Below are 27,785 nucleotides of genomic sequence, written 5' to 3'. Positions count from 1 at the left end.
TCTGCTTCCCTTTTATCCCTTTTGTACTGGTTTTATTTATATCTCCATGCACGTGTTCTCTTCTGCTATGCACTGTGAGTGATTGTAAAGAGAAAAAAAATAAGACAACTTCAGTCAATAGAATACGCTGAGGTTTATTTTTACCAGCTAGCACCAGCAAGAGATGAATTGCAGTCTCTTAATTTAAGAGGAACTGTTGTGGTTTCCTTACTTCTCAGCATTTGGTCTCAAAATCTTTGCTGTCAATAATTTGGCTGTTTCTTTGCCACTTCTCATCTTTTCCAGCACTCTTTATATTTTGTCTCCTTTTCTAAGTTCTATGAAATCTGTCTTCAGAGATTTAGTTTGCATGGAAAGCACAGCATTTTAGAAGTTAAATTTTCTGGGAGAAATCCTGGTTTCATTGAAGGCAATGGCAAAATGACACGATTTCACTCACTGTTATTGATGTGATGACCGCCCTTATGGATCATTATCTTCACTGCTAAATCCAAATACTTGAAAGAAGTACAATGTTGCTTCAAAATTTAATTGGGAAAAAACATCACAGAAGGAAATGAATTGTATCTCTACAGTATCTGTAGCATGTAATGCAAGATTGCCTGGGACAAATCCATTCTTAGTGAATTTGTTACGCCATTGATTTCACTGGAGTCACAGTGAGGAAGAGTTTGGTCTAGCATTGGGGTATTAGTAGAAATGTAAGTGTGGTAAGCAGAGGGTTTTTCTTTAAACAAAATTATTCCATGATCTGATACTGTTAAATTTACCTGCCGGTGTTTGGTGACACTGGCATATCAGAATGAAAAGAAGTGTAGATGTTATTCTGATCATCTTTTTTAAAATTGTACAACACAGGTGTACAGTAATCTAAAGGAAACCTGAAGTTCTCTTACTGTAGCTGTCAGAGCATAACCACATAAGAAATCTTAAATGTACAGACTCATTTCAACAAAAGAATGTTCTTTTCACCTAATGCTAAAAGTATTTTTTCATAGAAGAAATATATAATCTAGATTAAACAACAAAGGGAGAGTATTTTCAGTGTTGGAGGCTACAAACCTAGGGATGCTTTGCATTTTCCTGCCTTGTTATAGCATCACTGCTCCTGAAAGGAAATGCTTCTTTTTTTATCTCCAGCTTTTCAGTTACTTTCTGTATTAACTATACAAGAGCAGTACATCAAGTTAGTTGTGCAAGCATGATTTTTCAGATGTACATCTGATATAACCATAAAACAAAATAGGCACCTCTTTTGCAGTTTAGTGTATATTAGTCCCTGATGCTCATAGGTTATGTTCTCACTTATTTATCTGTTTAGTCACTGTAACAATTATTGCCCTGCATGACTTCTGTGAGCTCAGGGTTTTTTGTTTGTTTCTTTTTTTCTAGGTTTTACAAACAATGAAGACTGAATTTTGTTATTGTTTCATTATGTTTATATTTTATATAAAGAAATAACATTTAGAAAAAAAGTATGCACCTGAAAAATCGATGTTATTGTTGCCCTATTAGACAATTATCAGCAACAAAACATGTGGATGCTTATAAACTTGAGGTGAAATCCTGGCTTCAGTATAGTCAGTGTGAATTTTTCCAGTGACTTCAATGGGTCCAGGATTTCACTATATTTTTTGATCTGCTAGGTTAGGGAAAATGCATGAAATTGTTATTGTACTATCCAATTGATAGAGTTACATAAAATGGCATAAGAAGTGTCAAAGCAGTTGAGAAAGTAGAGTTTAATGATGACATCTTGTTCAGAATATCTGGAAACAAAATCTGTTTAAGTATATTTTCAATATTATCATATTGTCTCTGAAAATTTAATAGCATGTGTTACAGTAATTTGTCATGAGCGGGAACTGATGTTCTGAGTAACTTAGTGTTGGAGAACTGCAATGCCTCGAGGAGAAAGAGGGGGGGAAATATGGCAACCTTCTGAAACAATTGTCAGCAATGTAAAAGTAGTACTGTCACTCTAATAGCCCCAACACACTAAATACTTCCTGCCACACCTTGTCTTCCCTTCATACTACTCACCCAGTCGTATGTTTCAGGTTTATAGACAGTTGAAATTCCTATACCGTATTGAATACTAGGTGGATTATGAGATAAATCAAAATATGGCTGTAATTTTGTATTCAGGAACTGTGTGTTTGACCTTACTTAATAGTTTCTTAATGTGCATGTCAACATTGTAGATTCCTCCCAAGTTTACAGTTTTTAATAAGAATGATAGATTTTTGAGTTTCTACAGCAAAAATGATGGTGAATCTAAATGTAGATGAAAGATGCTTTTAGGTTTGGAAATCAGTAGTGATTATTGAAATTGTAAACATTCACTCAAAGCTGGGACTTAAGGTAAAGGGTTCAGTGATGTGGGCTTAAAGTTTAAGAATAGTTAAGGTGCCACCGTATTATTTTTTACATTGCACATCTGTATAATAACTTTGTATCCTGCAAGTCTATGTGTTCATTGCAAGTGGATGTGGAAGCTATGCATGGGCATTATTAATAAGATTAAAAAGTAGGCATAGTCCTTCATATGGAGCATCTAAGCCTATTGTTTGCATGTTCCCTTCCTCTCAAGAACACAGAATCAAAAACAGGACTAATTGTGGGAGGGCAAATTAGTGTGCATGAACAGACTTAAGTTGAAGTGGGATCCTGAGCATGAAAATTGAACATGTAACTATACACTCCTCTCTTTGACCTTAATGCTGCTAGTAGGTGGGAATAACTTAGCAGCTGCATATCTCACTAATGCAGAATATAGCTCCCTTTCATTCTCCGTCCCTCTTGTCATTTTTACCTGGATCTTACGGCTAGTCAATGGAGCTATGCTGATTTACATCAGCTGGGGATCTGGCCCTATATGTTCAACATTCCATGCCTTCCCTGTGCGGGGCAGTAGATTTATTTCAGGTCCTTCCATTATGATATTAATGCATCTTGTATTACATTCCAGAGCCAGCATTGCCAAATGATAACTGGCCCATTAAACCATTGCTAACAAAGACCAGATTAATTTTCTATCCCTTTCTATTTTAACAAAGTAGTAGTGTTGGTAGTTATGATATCTGATTTCTTTTCACCTTTCAGCGCAATCCCCCCTTGGTGGTCAATGATCTGTTTGAAGATATCAAAGATGGGGTTATGCTACTTGGTCTTTTGGAGGTTCTTTCTGGTCAGAAACTGGTAAGGATTTGTTTCCATTTGAATTGAGATAAGATGGCTCTCTGAACTTCTAAGTTGATTATTATAATTAAACAATTTTCTGGGTTTTTTGTTTTACATTGTAATATATGAAAGACAACAGGTGCTTGTGTGTTACAGCATAAAACAAGCTTATTAGCTGTGTGGTCTGCCGGGTTAAGGTATAGGGAATACTTTATTATAGACTGACATTTTTTGTTTTACTCCCTGTTTGTGTTATGCTGAAAGTATGCACATAGTGTCTGTTGCTTTTCGTTTTGTCTTTTTCCAATCAGCAAATGTTGATTATTTATATGCATCTTAGCTATCAGTGTGTACGTGTTTCACTGGAGCTTAACATTAAAATGGCACTTGTGTTGTGTTTGTGTACCAGCATCATCAGAATCTGAAGTTGACAACAATCACAAATCATTAGAGCCAGTAGAGGGAAAATAAGAACACACCGCATTTTCTGTACATCTCAAAGAAATAGTGGCTATCTTACTTGTTTAGTTTATTCATTTCTTTATGAGAGTGGTGAATAGTTAATATTATCTAGAGCAGCGTTTCTCAAATGTGGCCACCGGCCACTAGGGGTTGGGCGGTGATTGGAGGGGGACGGGACGGGCAAAGCAGTAGCTCCTCCTCTGGGGCTGCCAGCAGTGGTTGGATCCTTCTCCCCTGTAGAGCCAGAAACACCAGAGGAGCAGGCAGCTAGTGTGAATTCCCCTCCTTCCTGGTGGCAGTAGGACTTGGGCTTCTGGCTTCAGCACTGGGTCGGTGGGCTCCATTCCCCCAGCTGCGGGTCGGTGGGCTCTAGGCACCTGGCAGTGGACTCTAGCTTCAGGTGCCGGCCCCACACACATTGTCCCTGGCCCCCACTATCTCCCTAGCCTGCCATCCAGCCCCCCCATTGCCCCTAGCCTCTGCTGCCTTCCTACCCACCTCCTCATCCAGGGCTTAATTTGTCTCCTGGCTTGCAGGGGCTGAGTAAGTCTGCTGTGAAAAGTGATATTTGTATGTTTGTTAATATCACTTTTGAGGGCCTCCCAGTTAGCTAGCAGACTTACTAGCTAGCAAGTCTTTAAAAAAAAAAAGGGGGGGGGGCAACCAAAAAAGCAAAAGAAACAACAACAATAAAAGACAAGAACATGCAAAGTACCTTATTTGTGTTTCTATTCTGTTTAGGTCCAGTAAAGTACAGAGACAACTGTACATTATTTTTATTACTGAGTCCGCATATAAAAATTACAATGATTAGGACATGTATATAGACACACTTATTTGTTTTTCCTAAAGTTAATTAAGTATTTTAGGAAAAATTGTCAGAGCGGCCACCAGCAAGAGCCACCAAAAAAATTGTGAGAACCACTGATCTAGGGTCCGACTCTCATTTGCACTAAGGCCCCTTTGTCCTGCTCTTCTAGCGAAAAGGGCCCCCATTTATACCATTTGAAGGCCCCTCTGCACTTCTAGAGTTGTGTGAAGAGGCTTTGGGGTAACTGAGAATCAGTCTTTAATTCTGGGGCCAACTTGGCCCTATGCGGGTCCGCAGACGTGAGTAGGGTTATCCGTTAGGAGTGCCAGCCTCTTCCCAACCAGCCCAGGGATCAGATTGCAAGCTCCTAAAGGGTAGAGATAGAATCCTTCCCTGAACTCACTCTAGGGCTCAGGCGTTTCACGCTGCCCCCTACTCAAGTCAGTATCTAAATGCCACACTTCAGCCGTTATTCTTTAGTCGTATCTAGCTATCATCTGCTTCCATAAAATATAGGGAGGCATTTTGATTCCAGATGGCAACCTACACTAGATTATAACAGCTTTAAAGTCATTCTGATTGTGGGTCTAAACTACTTGCCAGTCTGACAGTAAGCATGCTTAAGGATACTTCGCTTGAATGTGGATTGCTTAATTTGAGTTATGTGTTCTGAAGGGTTACTAGGATTTCTGCTGTGTTGAACTGCACTAGTTTTTTTACTCTAGTCTATGCTTTTCCGAGAAGGGAAGTCTCCCCCTTGTGGTAAAACGTTATTCATGATCCAAGAAAGGAACTTTACCTTAGTCAATAGTGACATTGAAATTCATTATATCAAAGCCAACATAAATACACTATTGAAAGAAAAGAGGCAACGTAGACCCAGAAAAATGACTAGACTTTTAAAAAGCCACTGTATCAGGTTTACTGAAAGGATAGGCAAAAGAATAATAGATAATTTACAGGTTGAAAAGGACTTTTAATCCAGTATGATCCCAGAGTGTTTTATAATGTATATATAAGTATTAGTTAGGATTACCATCTATGGAAATACAGACACTCCTGGGGTGGAACATAGTTGGTGTTTTACAGTGCACAGCAACAGTACACTACAGTTTAAGACAAGAAGTGAAGATTATTAGAACCCACTGAAATTGCAGGGGGAATTTTAGGATCCATAGCAGACCTTTGTTAAAGTTGTTTATGATTTTCTGAATAGGAATGAAAATGGAAATAGTTAATGATCCAGTGATACCAAAATGTGGATTGCCTATTAGGTGCATTCTATAGAATGAGTTGTTCAAGATGGAGAAACCTATGGGTCTGGGTCTCAGAGATCCATTTTTCAGATATGAAATTTACATGATCTTAAAACTTGTCTAGACTACACTTTGATTTTAAAATTTACTGAAGAGATTTCTTGAGAATGATACAACCATTCTCTATCTTTCTTGATGGAATAATGTATCACAGGATGATTAGATGTAAATTTTAATGTTCACTTTCAAATTTTAAAAGTTTGTGTCTTGATAACATTCAAAGACTTGTATGTCTCCCCGTTGGAGAAAATCCTGTGTTCAGAAAGGACTCATGATAATTTGCTGGCCTCAGAAAGGCTGCAAACCGTATTTGATAGAATTCCCCTGGAAAAAGTGAAAAGATCTACTTAAAATTGAATTTTTGAAGTAATAACCACCATTATCATTCCCTTTGTAAACAATACTTTGGAGATGGCATGTTCACTTCCCTTACTTATGTGTCCAAAGAACAAAACCTCCTTAAATACATAAGCGTTATTGGGAAGAAAAATAGTTATTAGTATTATAGGAATTGTGATTTGTCATTTAAACTTCAGTGAATCTTCTACATTTATATGTTCAGAAAAAAATGTAGTAAAGAATAGAGAAATTAGTGAATATTGTTTTTGACTAGCTTGTGTTGTGAGGTTGTTAACTAAATAGAACTTGATTATACTTTTGGATTGCAATACATAGATTAAAAATTTAAGCAAAGCTGTAAAATTCGCCTTCAATATTTGTATCTATTATTATATTTGCTGTATATCTATTTGCATATACAAAAATCCTAATTTGAGTGCATTCAACAATATTTTCACATATCAATCAGGTCACTGCACATGTACGTGTGCTTTTATAGTGACATGGCCGTCACTTTGTAAGAACGTTGATATAAATCTGATTGTAATTTGCACTATTCTTTCTTTAAGCCCTGCGAGCAGGGACGTCATCTGAAGAGAATCCATTGGGTGGCTAATATTGGCTCTGCCCTTAAGTTTCTAGAAGGAAGGCGGGTAAGTTTAATTAACATTCTGTCAGCACCATTTTGTTTCCCCCTGTTGTTCTTTCCTGAAGTCCATATTCTATCTTCACCTAATTGCTGTAATCTTGAAGAGTCCGGGCTACACAGAATCCTAAGTATCTATGTGCTGTACATAGGTATGCTATAAAGGTATGACACAATGAAATCCCAATATCAACTTCCAAGGTATGATATTTATAGTGCAACTTTTCTTTTTTGGACATTGAGCAACTATTAATGGACTCCTCAATTATTATGTGTTCTTCAGTTAATTTTCTTAGATCCCGTTATGAATACAGATAAAAAGCTGCCCTACCTGTTGATACATTTGGGGTAAGCAGCTCATCTGCAATTAGAACACATCCCCAAACTTAATTAAATGATATTTGCAAAAATAAATTCCCCAAAAGAATAGATGTGAGAACTTGAAAACATTCTGGTCATTATTTCCCTTACTGGCATTCAGGCCAAGATCCTGCCTGATTCTGGAGAAACCGAACTGTTGCCGTTTTAGTACCAGAAATGAAACAAAACACATTAAATAACATTCAGAATGTTCTTGGTATGAATGCCAAATAAAGTAATCCTACTTCTGCATGTATTCCTGGGTCTCCTCCTCCTGCTAGCTTTACTCTATTGACTGACGTTTATCTTTTTTATTAGCTTAGATGTCTTTAGTTCCTTTTTACATTTGGCTTTTTTTTAAATTTCTGCAACACCAGATTGCATTTGATAGCATAGTGATAAGAGAGATTAAACCTATGAACCAGCCGCCCTCAGTTGCCATCAGTGATTTTTGGCACATTTTGCTTCCATCTCACACTATGATATCTCTGACCTATTTACTTTTCTGCCACACAAGAGACAGTCATAGCAGCTCCCTGTAGAAATAAATCCAGCTCAGATTGTTGGGTTTTTTTGGCTCAGTCGTGAGTGGGAAAGGTAGATTTCAAGAAAAGACAAAAATATTCCCAAAACAAAATTTTGCTTCAGCTGACCTAGTGAAGTTTGTTAATACAAACTGAGCTATAGCAGCCGTTCACCCTGAGAACTTTGTGCTCAAATGCAGTGAGGGCTGCCTTGCCTACTCAGACTGGTGCCACCAAAAAAATGACTAAGACCAGGGAAAGAGAGAACCCGGGGTGCAAAAAGAAAGACATACCTATTTCCCTTCTCTCAGAAAGGCCTGCGTAATCTTTAGTAGAGGCCACATTACATAACCTAAAGCAATCTCATGTGATTTCCACTATTTCATCAAAAAACGCTCCTTCTGTACAGAAGGAAAGCTGGACCATCTATTGAAGGAGCCCTGGGATCCATCTTATGCTCTGTTGTTGAATGTTGTCTTTGGTCTCGGTTGGGGTAGCGAAGCTTTTGTCAGATAAATTTTATGAATTTATCCAGTGATTCTACAAATACTACAGGCACATCTTTAAAAATGCAGCTAATATATTATATTTCTGTGGTAAGGCTGGGACTAGGGATTCACCCAAAGTTCCCTTTGAGCTACAGCATTGCTTGCCATTTTCATATATTTGGAGGTAGAATTGAGTGAGTCACGTACTGCATTGTGCAAAAATCTGAAAACTAATTGGTACTAACCTAATATCTTTTTGGACAAAACTGGGTTTTGCCCTGGACCTGGAAGATTTCCTTTCTAATTCCTCGATCAACTTTAATAGGGTACAAGCCAAAGAAAATACAGAACTTGAAAGGATATGTTCATATGAGCAGTTGCCTAATCAAAAGCTTTTTTGAGAGCCCTGTCAATCTTTTTATCTGTGGGATCTGTTAGGGAAGCTTCGCTCTCTAGAGGAAATGAAGATTTATTGGGGCTTGAGGCAGTTTTGCGGGATGAGCCCCCAAATATATATTTTTTGAGCTAGGCTATATACAGTAACTTTTCCTTGTTAACCAGTAGAAGAAATACAGAATCCTAGTTTCCCCAGGAGACTTATACCAGTTTTTTGTGGAGTGGATTGTCAAAATATCCTGTGGGGAATTCTCCTCTAGGGCTCTTTCTAGGGTTTCTGTGGGATTTTAAGAGGGGAGGGAGTTAGCTGTACAACCCTACATGAAAGTTTTGCCAAACAAACCGTGATCCTTTGCTTTAAATGTTATAGCACAAGGGTGGGCAAACTTTTTGGCCCGAGGGCCACATCTAGGAATAGAAATTGTATGGCGGGCCATGAATGCTCACAAAATTGGGGTTGGGGTGCGGGAAGCGGTGCAGGCTCCAGTTGGGGTGTGGGCTCTGGGATGGGGTTGGAGATGAGGGGTTTGGCATGCAGGAGGGTGCTCTATGCTGGGATCGAGAGGTTTGGAGGGGGAGAGGGGGATCAGGGCTGGGGCAGCAGGATGTGGGCGGGGGAGAGAGGCTCAGGGGTGCAGGCTCCGGGCGGTGCTTACCTCAAGCGGCACCCAGAAGCAGCGGCATGTCCCTTTTCTGGCTCCTACACAGAGGCGTGGCCAGGCAGCTCTGCATGCTGCCACGTCCGCTGGCACTGCCCCTGCAGCTCACATTGGAGCACCGGCAGGGGCCATTGGAGCGCGTATGAGCCAGAGGGGGGCCATGTCACAGCTTCTAGGAGCCGCATGGAGCGGCCCCCGACCCTGCTCCCTGACTGGAGTGCCAGAGCGGGGCCATGTGGCTGTTAACTGGGAGCCACGTGGAGCGGCCCCTGACCCTGCTCCCTGGTTGGAGCACCGGAACGGGGCCATGCTGTGGCTTCTGGGAGCCGCGTGGAGTGGCCCCCGACCCTGCTCCCTGGCTGCAGCGCCAGAGCGGGGTCGTGTGGCTGCTACTGGGAGCCACGTGGAGCGGCCCCCGACCCTACTTCCTGGTTGGAGCACTGGAGCGTGGCAAGCCCCAGACTCTACTCTCCAACGGGAGCTAGAGGGCCAGCTTAAAATGGCTGGTGGGCCATATTTGGCCCATGGGCCGTAGTTTGCCCACCCCTGTTATTGAAGCTTCTGTGGCGCCTCTGTTGCTGGATCAAAGGACATTTCCTTTCTCCATATGGTTAAAGGTCACATGAAATTAGTTTCCTATCCTATTAGTGCCAACCAACATTTGAAGGTACTTCCAACCGACCCCCACCATCATCCCCATCCTTCTCTCACAAACATACCTGCTTAACATGAACACCTTGGGAGTCCATGGTCAGAGATAACACAGTGACTGGAAGCACCCAAGGAGTGTTTTAAAAATTATTGGTGGTGACTGGCAGTACTAATGCTTTTTACAGAAAAAAGGAGGAGCTGTCTGCCCGAGGATACAGAACATTGACATTAAATTAATTAATTCATTCATTAATATATTTTGGGAGTGCATGGCAGGGCTGAAATTCAGAAAAGTTATTCATGATTTACATCACCGTCACTGACAGAAGAATCAGACCCACTATGTATTTATCTTTGCTTTTAAATGCTAATTCTGTGGATATTCTCTCTTATTCTGTTTCATGGATTTCTGTTTTGCTGTTACATTTTCTTTGATTCTACAGTCTATTGTATATTCAGCCTCTTCTTTACTGAGTTTTGTCTTTTGGCGTTATTTTGGTGAGCATATGTCTACTGGTTAGTGTAGGATCCTGAGGCCATGTCTACACTTACCGGTAAATCAGCACTGCTGCAATTGATGCAACGGATGTCAATTTAGCAGGTCTGATGAAGACCTGTTAAGTCTATGGGAGAACACTCTCCCATCGATTTGTGTACTTCACCTCCCTGAGAAGAGTAAGGGAAGTCGATGGGAGAGCATCACCCATCGATGTAGACACCGTGGTATATCGACTTAAGCTACGTCGACTTCAGTTATGTTATTCGCATAACTGAAGTAGCATAACTTGGGTCAATTTACCATGGTAGTGTAGACCAGCCCTGAATCGGATTCTGATCCTGGATTCTGTTCTTGTCTTTGTGATTAATTTACTGCATGATTTTGGAAAGTCATTCATTCTTCTCTGTGCATCTATTTACTTATGTTTAAAAGATACATAATAATGCCGACTTCACTAGGGATGTAGTTAATCTTAATGTTGTTAAAGTCCTTTACAATGCTTGGATGAAAGGATCTCTACTAGACACGTATCTCATCTTTTCTTTTCAACGTCTGTTTATTCTTTTCTTGCTCACCATTTATTTCCTGTTCCCTTCTTCTCTCTTTCCCTGATCATCTTCATACAAAATATGGCAAGAACAGCTTGTTCATAGGTAAATGAGTAATTTGAGATAACAGCAAGTGAATACAAGAATGGAATACTGTGGATTCTATGCATTGCATTGCTGATTAGACTTGTTATAGCAGTGCTTTCTTTACAATCCAGAATTTAATTACCAGTAAAATGAATTAATTTATCACATTAAGCTGATTTTATATATCACTGTTTCCTCTTTGCTTTTCATGCTAGTCCATGTACAGAGGATCACCGGTTGGTACAAAGATTTTCTGGAATTTTTAACTCTATAACAAACTTGCATAAGTACAAAAAGTATAAATTAAGTGGTATATTTTTTTCCATTTGAAGTTGAATATATTATTGGAACAATCCTTTATTGGCCAAGGTAGTAGTTTAGATTAGTTTTTACATGTAATGTCTATGATTTTATGATAAATCATGTTTAATCACAAACTGAAAAATATATTAATTTTGTTATACTTCCGTTTGTTATCTTGCTTCATTTTAAGTCATTACTGTAGTTGTGCAATATATTAACTGAAGTTCTGGTCACTGCACTGAATTTTTGAATAAAAAAACTAACTATTTTTGCATAAATTTGTTACACACCATTCAGAATCCATGTAATAACTGTCACTCTCTCCTGTATATGATAATGTGTATTTTCTTTTCTAAACAGATTAAGCTAGTCAACATCAATTCAACTGATATTGCTGATGGTAGGCCTTCTATTGTACTTGGCTTGATGTGGACCATAATTTTATATTTCCAGGTATTGTATTTTCTACATTTGACTATTATTTTTTGAAGTAATGGGCCAGATCCTCACCTGACATAAGTTGGTGTAGCTCCAGTGACTTCAATAAAGCTATTCCAGTTTACACCACCTGAGGATCTGGCCCAATGTATGTATGAGGATGGGACTGTTCATTATGTATAAAGTTAAACGTGTGTGTAAGTTTTTACAGGATTGAGGCTCAGGAATGTACCTTTAAAATGATGTCAAGTTATTATTGGCATACACTCCCACTTCTTTTCCTGAAGAAAGCAAACTATATATATATATATATATATATAAAACCAAGTAAAGAAAAAAGGACTAGTTGTAAACAAGCACCATCAATCACTGTAAGCCTTATTTATACTAACAGAGAGCCTGCTAGCGAATGTACCAAGTTTTCAAGTCCAGCACATTTAATATGTAAACATAGTTTACTATTTAATGGATGAAGCCTGGCCTCACATATACATGTGTGGCACCTACTTATTTCACTGGGAGCTGCAGATACTTTCAAGGACAAAATTTGATCCTGTGTGTAATGAGACACTCACCTTCTGAGCACTTTCTTGTAGCTGGGTGTGGTACTGCATGCCTTTTCCTGCTCCTGCCACCCCCGGTAGGTTGCTGGCTGACTTTTTGGGATCTTCTGTGGCTTGGCCCTTTGACTGAGTCACAAAGTCCAAATGAATCCCTACCACAATAGTAAAGAGCTACTAAATGAACAGTTCTATTAAGTCCCTGGCTCTGGTCACTTTAAATTCAGCCCTTTGTTCAGGCTCTCAAATAAGTCCTGCCCCCTTCTTGTGGTTGATGCTACTGTGGCCAGTGGGGGAGCCTGGGCCCTCCCACTACTCTGAGTTACAATCCAGTAATCCTGAATACAGCAGCCACGTACGGCTTGATTTCAGTTCATTGCTGCTTCTTCCTTGGCCCTCTCCCTACCTGGTCCATGTTAGCTTATCTCAGGGTAAGGTTCTTAGACCCTCCCTCTCCCTGCAAACCCAAATAAAGAAAATGCAGCCAGAAACAAACTTTGGTTCTTTTTCAAGGAGTGTCCCTGTGGGTGCTCCACTTTAGGTGTCATGGTGCCCTGCACTTGCAATCGGAGATTTGTAGTAGCAGTGCCCCGGTTGTCCGAGCGGCCACTTAGTGTGCGCAGCCAACCATTCCTCAGTTCCTTTTCTATTGCTTTTGGCTTGAGTTGGACCGCCAGCAGCGCCTCTCTCAAATCGTAAATAGCTACGCTTTCCTTTCATTCTCTTTATAGTTTCTTTCTTTCACTCACCCTGCCTCCAGCGGGCCCCACTTTGAATAACAACAGCTAAGTGCGGGACTCATCTCCTTCCCTCAGGCATGCCTGGCTCTCCTGGTTTCAAACGCTGCTCAGTGTCTCCGCTGCTTCGGAGAGACTCATATTGCCCAGAAGTGTCCGCATTGTAAAAAGTCAACTGCTAGGACACGAAAGGCGAGGGATCTCCAATTTAAACTGTTAAGGATGGAAAAATCCCTCAGACCAGCCTCTGACTCTGAGACCAGAATGCCTCCGGGCCAACGATCACCATCGGCAGCCTCTGACAGGGGTTCTACCTCTAAGCCTGTTACCAAGGAGCCTGCTTCCAAAAGGATGCAAAAAAGCGGACCCATACATCCCCACAGAGAGATTCGTCCAAAAGAAAGTGATCTCTGGGTGGAAAATCTGCCCCAGTATCTACAACACCGAAACCGTTGGACTGCAAGGCTCCGGGAATGTTCGGTAGGGAGACATCCCGCGGCGCTAAAGACCCAGCACAGGTAAGCTCTCTCTCAGGTATGTGCCATAAGAATAAAACATCTACCTTGGCACCGGCAGAGCCAAGGAAATCCTCGGCACCAAGTACTGCAATGAGGTCACCCTCGGTACCCACGCAGCATAGCAAGTCTGCGGTACTGACAGTTCTGACATCAACAGCAAGTTAGAGTGTACTCCCTTCCCCGGCACTGAGCTTCCCGGTACCATGCCAATTCAGCAGGCACACGGATCTCCTAGTCACCTCCATGCTGGGGACTCCCTTGTTCAGCACTGATGGTACCCCAGTCAGACCAGCACTGAGCCGAATAAGCACTCCTAGTAGATTTGTACCTCCACTATCTAGTGATGAGGATGAAGAGGATGAATCAGGTCTTTATACCCCCTTGTCATTCCTCCCTGAAACCGGGACCCTCTCACCAACAACCACCTATGCAAGGGCAAAGCTAGCAGGCACAACCACGGATGCCACTGCCTGTTGTTATGCCACCCAATTGGCCATATTGGGACTCATGGGCAATCTACAGAGCCCAGAATCTTAAACCCCCCAACCTACCAGCGTCAAGGGCACCTGGTCCCCTTCACCCACGAACCCACCACCATCAGAGGCCCAGGAGGAAGAGGGAGCCGGAAGAGGCTCCTGAAGGCGGCACACTACCACCCACCCATTTTTCATCCTTGTCTCCAGATGAAACAATTATGCCACTGCCTCCCACCACAGGAGATGACTTCAAGTCCCTCCAGGACTTATTCAAAAGAGTCGCAGAATCCCTGGACATCTCTCTAGCAGAGCTGCCAGAGACCCAGCACAAACTTACTGACATCCTGCAGGCATCCCCATCAGCAAAGATAGCTCTGCCCATCAATGCTGTTATAATGGATCCTACAAAGATAATATGGCAGACACCTGCCACTGTCCCACCCTCCTGTAAATGCTCGGACAGAAAATATTATGTACCAGTGAAAGGGGCTGAGTTCTTATTTACTCACCCGGCTCCAAATTCACTGGTCGTAGAGGCAGTAAACCAAAGGGGAAAACAGCACTAGCCAAAAACTACCCCGTATGACAAAGACTAGAAAAGGCTTGACCTCTCTAGACACAAAGCCTATTCCTCGGCCTCACTGCAATTTCGCATAGCAAACTACCCTGCTCTGTTGGTGAAATACACTTACAACTTTAGTAAAATTACATCTTTTATGAACAAATGTTGGAGGAATAAAAAAAAAAACAATACAAAGCTAACATTGTGGAGGGCTCCTTAATTGCCAAAACAGCCCTACAGGCCTCCCTTGATTCCGCTGACATGGCAGCTTGTTATATCGCCACGTCTGCGGTCATGCGGCGAGCATCAAGGCTCCACCTCTCTGGATTCCTTAGGGAAGTACAAGCCACAGTTGAGGACCTGCCCTTTGAGGGACAAAAACTATTTGTGGAAATCACTGATGCATCTCTACATACCTTAAAGGACTTGAAAACCACCTTGAAGACCTTAGGTATTTACATCCCCCCAAACAAGAAGAAACAGGGCAGATTCTACACTCAAAGATTCTGCCCTGCTCTGTACACCCAACCCCAGAGATATTACGATCAATACCGCAAACAAAAATAATTGAGGTGCAGGCAGAACCAAGATCAACCCGCCATGTCTCAAGCTTCAGCATCACATCAATCATTTTGAAATATCGGTCGAGGCCTCGAGACTTCTATGTTCTCCCATCCTGGAATATCAGATGACCTCCAGTCCATTTGGAGACCGCGTGCTACCACACTACCTAGTCTGGAACAACATCACTACAGACAAATGGGTTCTGGAAATTATCCAGAAGGGTTACTTTATCCCATTTACTTCTACTCCCCCTACCCACCCACCTTCCCCATCCCTCTTCAGGGACCCTCTCACACGCCCCAGTTACAGCAGGAAATAAACCACCTCCTGTAACTGGGAGCCGTGGAACGAGTACCACCTCAACACAGGGGAAGAGGGTTTTATTCCCATTATTTTCTCACTCAGAAAAAGAACGGTGGATGGAGACCCATTCTGGACTTACACAAACTCAAAAAGTTTGTGAGGATTCAGCATTTCAGAATGGTAACCCTGGCAACCATAATTGCGGCATTAGAGAAAAGAGATTGGCTCTTGTCCCTCGACCTACAAGACGCCTACTTTCACGTCACCATTCATCCAGCGCACAGAAGATTCCTGCGCTTCACACTAGGACATCAACATTACCAATACAAAGTGCTACCCTTCGGATTATCGACAGCCCCCAGGGTATTCTCCAAAGTCTTAACCATTGCTGCAGCTCACCTCCGCATGTAAGGGGTAATGATCTTCCCATACTTGGACGACTGCCTCATAAGAGTATCAGCACAACAGGCAGCAGTCCAAGCTACACAAACCACAATAACCCTCTTCTCCAACCTAGGGTTTCAAATAAACGTCCAAAAGTCCACCTTGGTCCCTGTCCAACAACTAGAGTTTATAGGGGCCTACCTCAACTGCCTCCCAGCAGCGATTTCTCAATCTAGCCACGCTGATAACTACGGTCACAGATAGTCCTCAAACGTCCGCCAGGACCTGCCTACAACTCTTGGGACATATGGCTGCTACGACTTATGTAGTCAAACATGCCAGACTACATATGGGATGCCTACAGGCCTGGCTTTGCACTTGTTATATACCACACAGGCATTCCTTCCACAAAAGACTCACAATGCCCCGCAAGGTGAAGGATTCCCTCCAGTGGTGGTTGCAACCGCAAAACGTCTGCTCGGAGATCCCATTTCAATGAAAAGCTCCCACCATAACCATCACCACGGATGCCTCCCACATGGGATGGGGAGCTCATCTGGATAACAACACTATCTAGGGATGCTGGTCCCGTGGAAGCCAACTTACATATAAACATTCTAGAGCTCAGAGCAATCAGTAAAGCATGCGAGCACTTCCTTCCACTCATCCACAACAATACAATCAAAGTCCTCACGGACAACACAGCCTGCATGTTTTATATAAACCGACAGGGGGGAGCTTGATTATATCCTCTGTGCATCAAGGCACTACACCTATGGCAATAGTGCATCTCCAGCAATGTAGACATTTCCGCATCTTACCTGCCAGGGCTTCAGAACACCACGACAGACCAACTGAGCAGCCATTTCTCACAAACCCACGAGTGGGAGATGGACTACCCAACTCTCCTGATCATATTCCACCGGTGGGGGTTCCCTATTATAGACTTATTCGCAATGGCTCACTATACAAAATGCCTTCAGTATTGCTCCCAAGTGGGGCTCGGTCAGCACCCCCTGGATGATGCCCTTCTTACAAAATGGGAGGCGTCACTAATATACGCCTTCCCCCGATTCCTCTTTTGAACTGGGTGCTACACAAAATCAGACAGGATAAGGCCAGGGTCATACTTATTGCACCCACATGGCCCAGGCAAACATGGTTCCCATGCTTGAGGCAGATGATGGTGAAACCACCTCTAACTCTTCCACTACTTCCTCACCTCTTGACACAGGATGACAGCTGAGTCAGTCACCCCAACGTAGCGGTTCTTCACCTCAAGGCCTGGTTACTCCATGGCTAATGGGGCTGGACAATGACTACTCCAAGGAAGTTAAAGACATTCTCTTGAATAGCCGCAGGCCAAGCACATGGAAAACATACACTCGGAAGTGGATACGATTCTGCACCTGATGTGAGGCTAACCACATGTCTCCTCATTTCGTTCCACAAAGGTGCACCTAGCTGCAATCACCTCACTACATGATAAGGTAGACGGAACCACCGTCTTTGTTCACCCAACAACTAAGTGTTTCCTAAAGGGCATGACTAACATCTACCCATCTCTGAAAGACCCTACTCCTATGTGGGACCTTAACCTCATGCTACACACCCTCATGGGCAAACCATTCGACCCCCTTGCGACTTGCTGATTGCTACATCTATCGATGAAGGTCTCCTTCCTTATCACGATCACTTCAGCAAGAAGAGTAGGAAAACTAGGGGCCCTAATGGCACACCCGCTATATACCACATTCCATAAAGACAAACTGATCCTAAAAGCCCACCCCAAATGTATACCTAAGGTAGCCTCCTCATTTCATTTAAACCAACCCATTTACTTACCTGTGTTTTTTCCGAAACCCCATGCCGACACTAGGGAGGCATCCTTTCACACTTGCGACTTCCATAGAGCTCTGGCCTTCTGCCTAGAACAAAGACATTTAGAAAATCGTCACGTCTCTTTCTATCAGTCACAGAGCGATGGAAGGGTGAGGCCATCTCTAAACAAAGACTAGCTAAGTGGATTTCTGGCTGTATCCACCTGTGATAGCATCAGAGCAACACCCCGGCTCCAGCTGGGGTTCGTATGCACTCCACAAGAGTGCTATCCATGTCAGTAGCGTTTCTCAATAATGTACCCATCGTAAACATTTGCAGGGCAGCTACCTGGGCCTCGGCCCACACGTTTACCAAACACTATGCCCTGGAATAACACTCCTCTGCCAACACTCAGTTTGGACTCTCGGTGCTATCCATCATCGACAAAGATACTCCAAAGCCCCTCCTTCCATCGAGGGGTACTGTTCCATAGTCACCTAAAGTGGAGCATCCACAGGGACACTCTTTGAAGAAGAAGAGACTGTTACTCGCTTTGTACAGTAACTGTGGTTCTTCGAGATGGTTGTCCCTGTGGGTGCTCCATTACCCTCTCTTCTCCCCTCTACTTCGTAGTTTCATGCTGACTCTTTGGCATAGAGAAGGATGGTTGGCTGCGCACGCTAAGTGGCCATTCGGAGTGGCGCAAGACAGCTGCTGTGCGTGCGTGGCCAACCGGGGCACTGCTACTACAAATCTCTGATTACAAGCGCAGGGTGCCAAGACACCTAAAGTGGAACCTCAGTTACTGCACAAGGTGAGTAACCTTCTCTTATCCCTCAAGTTTCTGTGGCCAGAGAGAAGCCTCCTTCCTCGCACCTCTGGTCCTAGGGGCAGCTCCTTTTGTCTAGGCCAGCAGGGCCCTGATTGGTTGTGATAGCCCCTCTATCCCTTGGAGAGCCACATCTCTCTAGCTTTCAAAATGACTACTCCAGAGAGTCCTCTCTAGGCAAGCTTGAAGGACCCACATTAGCTGCTCTTTTCCTTTCAGCTCACTGCTTCTTGGGGCAGGGTATGATATGACCATGGGGCCTCCAGTAGGGAACTGTAAAGGCCGAATGCACCCTGCAACACTGTAGGTGGTAGAGTGGAAATCATTTATGCTCTCCAGGGGTCAAAATGGGGAAAAAGATGGTGTTACTCTTCAGACTCTGCTCCTCTGAGCTGACAAAATGAGACACTGCTCACAAAGGGATGATTGTGTGTCCTTTTTGGCTCCACAGGGCTCCTTGAGTTTGGCTTCCCCTTGGCATGGCTTCAGTTGGCCTGTGGGCTTTGCTAGGCTTCTTGGGCTTGGCTCCTCCTTGACCAGGGGAAAAAATAAAGTGGTGGTATCTCCCAAATGCAAAGCATATGTGGCACCAACATTACAACAGTAAATTGTGCAGATCTGAGATTCTCCCTCTCGTTTCTTACATGAGGAATGCAATAATTAACCATGTTGACATTTAAATTATCATCACTGGGCAACTGAGTTAATGTCTCACTGAGATGAGTGGGGCACTTCTCACCTGGCAGAGCTGTTATTCCAAGCTGTCTCTAAAGCAACCTTTGCACCAGAGAAGTGCTAGTACAGTGTATGGGCATGTAGCAGCTGTTGCCAATCCCTGATACTCTCTAGGAGAGCCTGATTCTTTAAGGTACTGAGCTGTTCTGTGATGTTCTCTGAGCAGTCTAAACTCTCTGAATCTTTGTTTCTTCAAGTAGGCAAATATGTGCCAATCATCTATATATCCATTTCCTATTAAAACCAAGTTGTGAATGTAATGCTCTTAAAAGTGTGGAACTAATGGTTTTCATTTGAGCCAGGCATGGGGCATATAAGTGCTCTGCAAATTGCCTCACCGGTATTTGCTAATGTACACCCCTGTATTATTCCATTGCAAGACTTCTCCTAACTAGAGACATCCAGTCATTCAGAATCAAGCCATAACAATGGACTAGTTTGGGGATGAAAATGAAACTACTACAATGAGGTCATCAGAGTCACTTTAACTATTTTGAGGAGGTCATGGGAAGAGGACCGAGGCCTTGTTAACTTCCCCAGCTGCCACCAAATGCCCTCTTTTTTGGCCATTGTTGGTTAAACATAGCATATTTGGAAAGGTCACTTTCAAGTGTTCACTTTGATTCAAATTCACCAGTGGCATCAGGAGATGCATCTCTATTTAAGTTGATGGAATTGTATTTTTTTTGTGCTAGTGGTGAATTTGGGCCAGTATCTCAGTACAATAAACTAGTAATTTGCATAAGAATGTGTAATGCTATGTAAAGTGATACATTTACACATTGTTCAAGCAATAGGACATCAGTAAGAGTCAGCAGTTGCTGGATGCTCAGCAAGTCTGAAAAGAAGGCCATTTATTTAGGCACTTAAATAAGGATTTATGAAGTGACTTTTAGGATTTTTTTTTAAATCTTGCTCATTATTTTTATGTTTTTTAATCTTAGCCCATGCCTAATCCTGTTAATGTCCTGTTCATTATGATTAAAATAAATATCTGTATTACAATAAACTGATGTCATTCTAAACACAGATTGAAGAGCTGACAAGCAACCTTCCACAGCTGCAGTCATTGTCTAGCAGTACGTCTTCTGTGGACAGTGTCGTCAGCTCTGAGGCTGCAAGTCCACCAACAAAACGGAAGGTAGTAACCAAAGTTCAAGGAAACGCTAAGAAGGCTTTGTTAAAGTGGGTGCAGTACACAGCAGCAAAGTAAGTTAAACTCACAAATTAATTTAGATTGTAAGCTTTTTACTTAGGACTGGAATTCTTTTTCTGTGTTTTTACAATGCCTAGCACAGTGTGTTCCTGGCTCATGACTGGGGCTCCTAGGTGTTACTATAATACAAATAATAATAATGAATAATAATTTAGATTACGTTTGCAAAGCAATCCCATTTTATGGTATATGAAGCAGAATTATCCCTGAGACAGTGAAAAACCGGAAGGGGAGTTGGATGTTGTCAGAATGGCACAGCATTGGCTCTTGTTGCCAAAACCTTTCATACAACGTTTGTCCCATATTGAAAGGGCACTCTTTACCCACTGTGCTTTTCTGTCATTTCTGTCTCAGTGAGTGAGTACAATTGTACTTGAGTGCGAGTTGTTGAAAATCGTGACTATCATGCTTTAAGCATTGGTACTCACAGTTACATATTATTATATAAATTGCATTAATTTTCATTTCCTATTAAACTAAATTGGCTCAGAGGTTTAACAGGGCACCCTCTTGTTAGGTTCAAAACATTTATCTTCATTTGGTACAATTCTCCTGTTTGCCAGTTCCAAAGAGGGCATAAAAAAAAAAGGAAATTAGATCAAAGAGACAATAGTGATCTGATTGCTTCCACAATAAGAAAATAAAAAGACAGATCCTTCCCCCCAAAGCCATAAAAGAATAAACTGTATTTAATTGTTCAAATAAAGTAAATAATTATCTGAACATACAGACATCCACAAAAATATCCAGGGAGAACAACCAGCACAGAGAAATAGAATGGAGCCCCAGAGAGAGTAAATCTGATCATAATGTCATAGAACTCTATGCCTGGGTCTCTATAACACCAGTGCAGTCAGTATAAGGCAATTTACAGTTCAATGCAATCTACTTTGGCATAGTATTCTTCCTACAAAATTGTTTGCAGTGAGAGACAGACTACTGAAAGCCGATAGCAGCACCATCTAGACAGGTGGCAAGTGAAAAATTCTAGTGATGGGTGAATACAGCAACCAAATTGACCCAAACATGGGGAGAGGAAGGAGCATCATGGTCCCCATCCCTCTATACAAACTCACAGAGTAGAATGGCTGCACTGCAGGAGCAGGCTGTGCCATCTGAAAGCATGGGGTACCCTGAACAGCCCTCAGGAACTGATCCAAAGCCCACTGAAGGGATTGGGAGTCTTTCCAAGGATTTCAGTGGGCTTTGGATCAGGCCCTCAGAGAAAGACACTGCCTCCATGAAAAACAAACCTCTCTAAGCTACCCCTGCGACTCCAAACTACCCAAAGAGAGGGCAAGCACCTGAAGGCCGCAAGATGGCCTCACTGGAAGTTTGCCTGGATAAGGACTGAATAAAAAGCAGGGTTAGGACCTCAGTATCTGGACATGAACATAGTTTTCAGAATTACTTTGAAAAATTTAAGTATTACCCATTGCTGATTATTTTCTCTTTAGGATAGTGCTAATCACTTAGGCCTGGTCTACTCTGGGGAGGGGATTGATCTAAGTTACGCAACTTCAGCTACACGAATAACGTAGCTGAAGTCGATGTACTTAGATCTACTTACCGTAGTGTCTTCACTGTGGTAAGTCGATGACTGACGCTCTCCCTTTGACACCGCCTACCCTTCTCGCTCTGATCGAGTACCGGAGTTGACAAGAGAGCGCTCAGCGGTCGATTTATCGCATCTAGACTAGACGCGATAAATCGACCTCTACTGGATCAATCACTGCCCGTCAATCCAGCGTGTAATGTAGACATGCCCTTGGGTTCCCTCTTTCACAGTGGCAGTGTAGGCAGATTGGATACCGTGAGAGAACATTATCACTCATGCACGGAACAAGAACTGTAAGAAAGTACTCCACATTACCTTTTTGGACTGAACAACAATGACATTACTTCCTAGGATGTTATTTTAAAAGAGAAAAATATTATTGTAATCATTTACTTTAAAAATCCAGATGCAGATAATGAGGTAAGTATACTTATAGTGAAGGAAGACTGGAAGGATTCAGTAAGGGAGGAGGGAATAGTGAGTAGTATTTTATATAGCAACATACTTTGTAGTGTCTCACATACAAAAAACAGAGTTGTAGTTCATTTGCTCATAACACATGGGGCTTAATGTAACCAAACAGCTCACTGGAAATAGAAATTTTAGCTTGAGGCATATTGGAAAATGCACTCTTGGCCACTGATAGAAAACATAACCTTGTATCCTGTGTCTTCATATGACTAGACTGATATATTGTCTCTTTTTTTTCTTTTTGTTAAATTTTAAGGCAGGCTGGAATTGAAGTCAAAGATTTTGGACGAAGTTGGAGGAGTGGTGTTGCCTTTCATTCAGTTATTCATGCTATTCGTCCAGAGCTAGTGGACATGGAGAAAGTGAAAGGAAGATCTAATAGGGAAAACCTAAATGAGGCCTTCACAATTGCAGAAACAGAACTAGGAATCCCAAGACTTCTTGATCCAGAAGGTACTTTACGTAAACTATACTGCATCAAATTTTGGACTAGGATGGGCTAATTTTTGTTTGAAAGTTTTTCAATGGTGTGTAATGTTTTTGCTGTTCAATTATGAATTAATTTACTATATATTCTGCACTTTTCCAGATGTGGATGTTGACAAGCCAGATGAAAAGTCTATCATGACCTACGTAGCACAGTTCCTGAAACACTATCCTGATCTTCATAATACAACTGAAATGCAGGAGAATGATGTAGGTGTCCATTACATTTCCATTTTAATCAGTTGCTTATGCACATAATGGGCATATTTTGACATCTATTTTCAAAACATATAGGTTATCTCTGTTTTTTTTAAAAGGGCAGCTGAGTGAAGAACCACCAGAGCTAGAAAGACCATTGTCCAGAAAAGACTAGCTGACTATAAAAGAAGCCAATGTTGTAAATGGACACTAGTAACAATTTTGAAGTGGGAGAGAATAGAATGATGGTGGAAATAGTGACCCTGCAGATAACAGCAGAAGGCAGAGGGAGCAGGAGTAGCTCTGGTGAACAGTAGCAATCTCAGACCATGTCTACACCAGAGGGTCTATAGTGGCATATCTGTGGTGCCATAGGTATGATGGCATAACCCCATAGTGTAGACATTGCCTATGGTCACAGAAGGGGTTTTACCATTGCTATAGAAACACCACCTACCCGAGCGACAGTAGTTAGGTTGACAGAAGCATTCTTCCATCAACCTAGCTGTGTCTACACCAAAGATTAGGTTAGAATAGCTATGGTGCTCAGGGGTGTGGATTTTTCACCCCTGAGCACTGTAGCTATGTTGACCTAAATTTTAAGGAGGAGGCCAGGCCTGAGTAACCCTAAGAAATTGTAGGTGGCTTTCAAACATAATGGCAGTGAAAGTGGAATAATGTATTACCTGAAGGAATGAGTTATTTTTGCTATATTTCCATCACTGCTTTTTTCCATCAAGATCTTCTGGACTTGGGAGTTAGTTATGATGGCAAGAAGGTCTCCTTTCCATTGCCCAGTCTGGCTTGATTTTTCACCTTAAAAAGGTGCTTTCAGTCAAGGATTTTTCTTGTTATTGATTCAATTTTACATATGCTCTTTGGCACTGGCCTCCCTTCTAAATAGTAGTGCTCTATGCAAGAGACCATGGCTTAGTTCTTAATCCTGATCGTTTGCTCCTTGAGTTGTCAGAGGCTGGAAACACTGCAGAGACAATCTGCTCAGCCTCTGACAAAGGAGAGAAGAGGGAAGATATATCCAATACTTTTCAGCCACAGTTCCTGTGGCTGATTGTGGAGAGATATTGAGGAGCTCAGAATGGAGCATAATCTGATCTTCCTTGGCTAAACCACCAGTGACTGTGATGCATGAGTTGGAAAAGGAGGAAGATATTGATTTATCCTACGAAGTTCCCTAATGGATCATCTGGAATAACAAGAACAAAATTATTATTCATTTGACATCAGTCAAATGTCTGCCTGTCTGTCCAGAATCACCTCTTCTCATTGTGGGTTTCTCTTCTCTAAGAAAGATTTAGAGGTACTTTGATATAACTAGCACTTCCCTGAACTGTAAAGAATAAATGTTGCACTGCTTAAATCATTGCTGTGGATGCCTGTTATGATCTGTCAAGGCCTTTTAGTTTTACTCTCAAAGGAGTTTTAAAAAGATGCAGCTGAACTTTAATAGACATTTCCTGTAATCCTGTTTTGTTAAAATACAAGCATGGGAAATGGTTTGGAAATTAGACTCTGGAAATTCTGAGTTATTAGCATCTGTTTTAAATTCCAGGAACATAGGGCCAGAAACATAGCCCATTCAAGTCCATGGAAGGGACTGCCTTTGATTTCAATAGGGTTTGCATTGGAGCCATGACTTGCTGTCTGGTTTCTGACCACTCCAGAGATACCACCCGGATTATACTAACCTGGGGGAAGCCTATATTTTTTACTGAATGTCAGCTGGCAGGCTGTGGGCTTGTCCAAGAAAAATAAATGATAGAACAAGTAGCACACCAACATTTTTAATTTTAGCTATCATTAATCTTATATTATTACTTCCAAGAAATCTTAATTCCCTTGAGGAAGAACTCACCAGCTGCCCTTTTTCACATCACCAATGGATTGGTTAATCTGGAACTGATTGCTGCGGAGGCTTTTTGAGAAAGCCGAATATCAACAGAATGGCAATGCTTTGGTAGAGTCTGGCTTCGATATACAGTCTCTTGGTTTATTGCTTTGAGATCCTTCACTTGGCAACCTCCACACTTGTATTATTGTAAAGGATTTCTGTGAGACAAAGGATTAAGAGGCTTACTCTGCACCACAAACACTTTGGATCTGATCTACTCATGATTTGTCAGAGAGTATCATCAACATTAAAATGGATATTTCCCATGATAGCAGATTCTTGTAATTTAAGATGTTCTCTGTGTCCTTGCCAAGCCCATTATGATGACTTTGGAAGAGCATCACACACAGATTCCAGCAAACATTAGCATCTTAATTTATGCAGTTCTTACACACACAGAAAGAAGCTGGGAGTGTATGGCTAATCCTGTTGGCAACATCATACCTAGTTGTAATGCTTTCCCGGATATTCTTTTATGTGCAACACAGTATCTTTAATTCACATTGCATGTTGCACATATAGGGAGTCTAGTGTTGTAAAGACTAATATATCAAACGATGAAAAAATGTATATACTGCATTACATTTTTATATGGTAAATGATTAGCCAGGTGAAAGGAAAATTGAAATGATAGCAGGCCAAGATTAACTATGAAATTATATCATCTAAAATAAATATCTCATTTTTTTTTATTAAGATGCTTTTCATTTGGGTTGCCCAATTTCTAACTTTTAAAGGGTTGGTGAAAATTAGACAAAGTGTGGTTTGAAATCTGCAAAGTAAGTGTTTGGTTTCCGGAGGGCTACCATAGCAGCTGGTCTAAATAGTGGCGGAATTTCATTATGATTTTAGCTGATTCTTTCTCTCTTTTTAACACTACCACTCTGCATTAATAGAGGTCTTTTTGCAAGCTAAGGCTTGCTCAGACTAAATATCACAGTTTACATTTTAAGTCAGACTAAAAAGTTAAATAGTTGAAAAGTTGAATGGGGCAAGTAGTAATTTTGCTTCAATATCTGTGGGAGGACAGCTGAATTTGTAAGGCAATGCCATTTCTGCTACACAGAGCAGCAAATGTGCAACCAGAGACTGATCTCATGAACTGCTGAATCTGAACATATACAGTTTCTATTTTACCAGAGCTTAGAGAGGCCAATTGTGGTAAAAAACGATTGCTTAAAATAAACATAATACAGCCACCATTTTTTTTTGGTACTTAGTATTATGGAGGCGAGAAACTAAGAGTGGAGATACAGGGTTTTATAGTATTTTGGACCAATAACTGGGCTGTGCTATTGCAATGTAGAAAAAAATTACAGTTCCAGAAAAGGGAGACTGAGTGTAAAACCGCACATGTGTCAGGTCACTGTGGAAAACAAAATACATTAAGCATGTAAAAGTCATTCTGTGCTGTTTTTGTGATGCAATCACTACAGGCAACCAGCGTTTTACTCTTTATAGCAGCTCTAGACCTTGACCTCACAATGTCACTTTTTCTTAAAAACCACTGCAGCCAAGGGACTGCTTTTCCAGCCATAAGAGCCATAAAAGTAACTTCTTCCAAAGCCATCTCTCATGCTGTTGCCATTGATTGGCCAGAAAGAAGCCAGCATCCTAATGCATGCACACAGCAAGGGGAATGAGCTAGAGTGAGAGTATAGAAGTGAGCGTAGTCTTCTTTTCTCAGACATAACCCATTTGTCCATCTATATAATTTCACTTAAAAGGTGGTTGGAAACTTAGTTGTTCCTTATAAAATATGTTCATAAATTAGCAGTAGCTAATAGACCAAAAGCATTGGTTTGGTTTGCAAACCAAACTCCTTTATTGGATTTACTGAGATAACAAAAATACATTAATATTTAATAACTTGCCTCAGAGAAGTTTCAGATAATATGAACCTCTCTTTCCAAGAAGGTCACTTCTGTTTCTTTAGATGAGTGACTTTTTTAATGTACTTCTTCTCTCTGTACTTCTTTGTACCTGTTCTGCTTTTTGGTTTGGTTTGGTTTAATTGGCTAGCCATTGTTTCTTCATACTGCCAGGACACACTTCAAGCAATCCCAACTTTTTCCATTATTATTCCTAAATTAAAAGTAAGGTTTAAACACTCTGGAATAAGAACGTATCCCTCAACTGAGTGTTACTGCTTGCTACTTTTTCACACCAGTTACTCCTATAAACTTTTTCACTAACACTTAATTTAGTAAATAATTCTATAGCGATATGGTAGAAAAGCAGATCAACTTATACATAGGGTATCTCAGGCCATGCTTCATTATGGTTTTGTTAAATCTAAGTTTATATATAGAAAGACAGGGTTGGATGGATAGATGAAAAGATCTATCTATCTATGTTTGTAGATAGATAGAGTTCAGCATGCACCATGACTCCCTTCTGACAACATAAGAACGGCCATACTGGGTCAGACCGAAGGTCCATCTAGCCTAGTATCCTGTCTTCCGACAGTGACCGATGCCAGGTGCTTCATAGAGAACGAACAGAACAGGTAATCATCAGATGATCCATCCCCTTGTTGCCAATTCCCACATTTGGCAAACAGAGGCTAGGGACACCATCCCTGCCCATTCTGTCTTATAGCCATTGATGGACCTATCCTCCATGAATTACTACACGACCCTGGGTGGGGGGAGAAGGGAGGGGAGAGGGGGCTGGAGTTCGAGCCCTGCTGCCCCCAGGTGGGGGGTGGAGCTCAGGCCCACAGTTTGAAAACCACTGGGTAGCTAT

At 41.7% G+C, this 27,785-nt stretch overlaps 1 protein-coding gene across 21 annotated transcripts in view; it reads left to right on the top strand.

Moving 5' to 3' along the window:
• Nucleotides 1-27,785, top strand: part of SYNE1 (spectrin repeat containing nuclear envelope protein 1) — a 488,794-nt gene that overhangs the window by 110,845 nt on the left and 350,164 nt on the right. For 17 of the 21 annotated variants that reach the window (XR_010599728.1, XR_002889944.3, XR_010599727.1 and 14 more), the window contains 7 exons: nt 3,106-3,201; nt 6,681-6,764; nt 11,185-11,205; nt 11,633-11,725; nt 20,230-20,408; nt 22,701-22,897; nt 23,034-23,140. Coding sequence is in view for 18 of the 21 variants with exons in the window: in XM_008177503.4 (XP_008175725.2) it covers nt 3,106-3,201; nt 6,681-6,764; nt 11,185-11,205; nt 11,633-11,725; nt 20,230-20,408; nt 22,701-22,897; nt 23,034-23,140 (777 nt within the window). In the remaining 3 variants the exon portion in view is untranslated. The remainder of the gene's footprint in view (nt 1-3,105; nt 3,202-6,680; nt 6,765-11,184; nt 11,206-11,632; nt 11,726-20,229; nt 20,409-22,700; nt 22,898-23,033; nt 23,141-27,785) is intronic. The other 4 variants (XM_065588833.1, XM_008177530.4, XM_024112488.3 and 1 more) reach the window with 1 other exon arrangement.

The sequence above is a fragment of the Chrysemys picta genome, chromosome 3 (genome assembly GCF_011386835.1).
Source record: "Chrysemys picta bellii isolate R12L10 chromosome 3, ASM1138683v2, whole genome shotgun sequence".
Taxonomy (NCBI): domain Eukaryota; kingdom Metazoa; phylum Chordata; order Testudines; family Emydidae; genus Chrysemys; species Chrysemys picta.
This window is presented reverse-complemented; position numbering and strand designations above follow the sequence as displayed.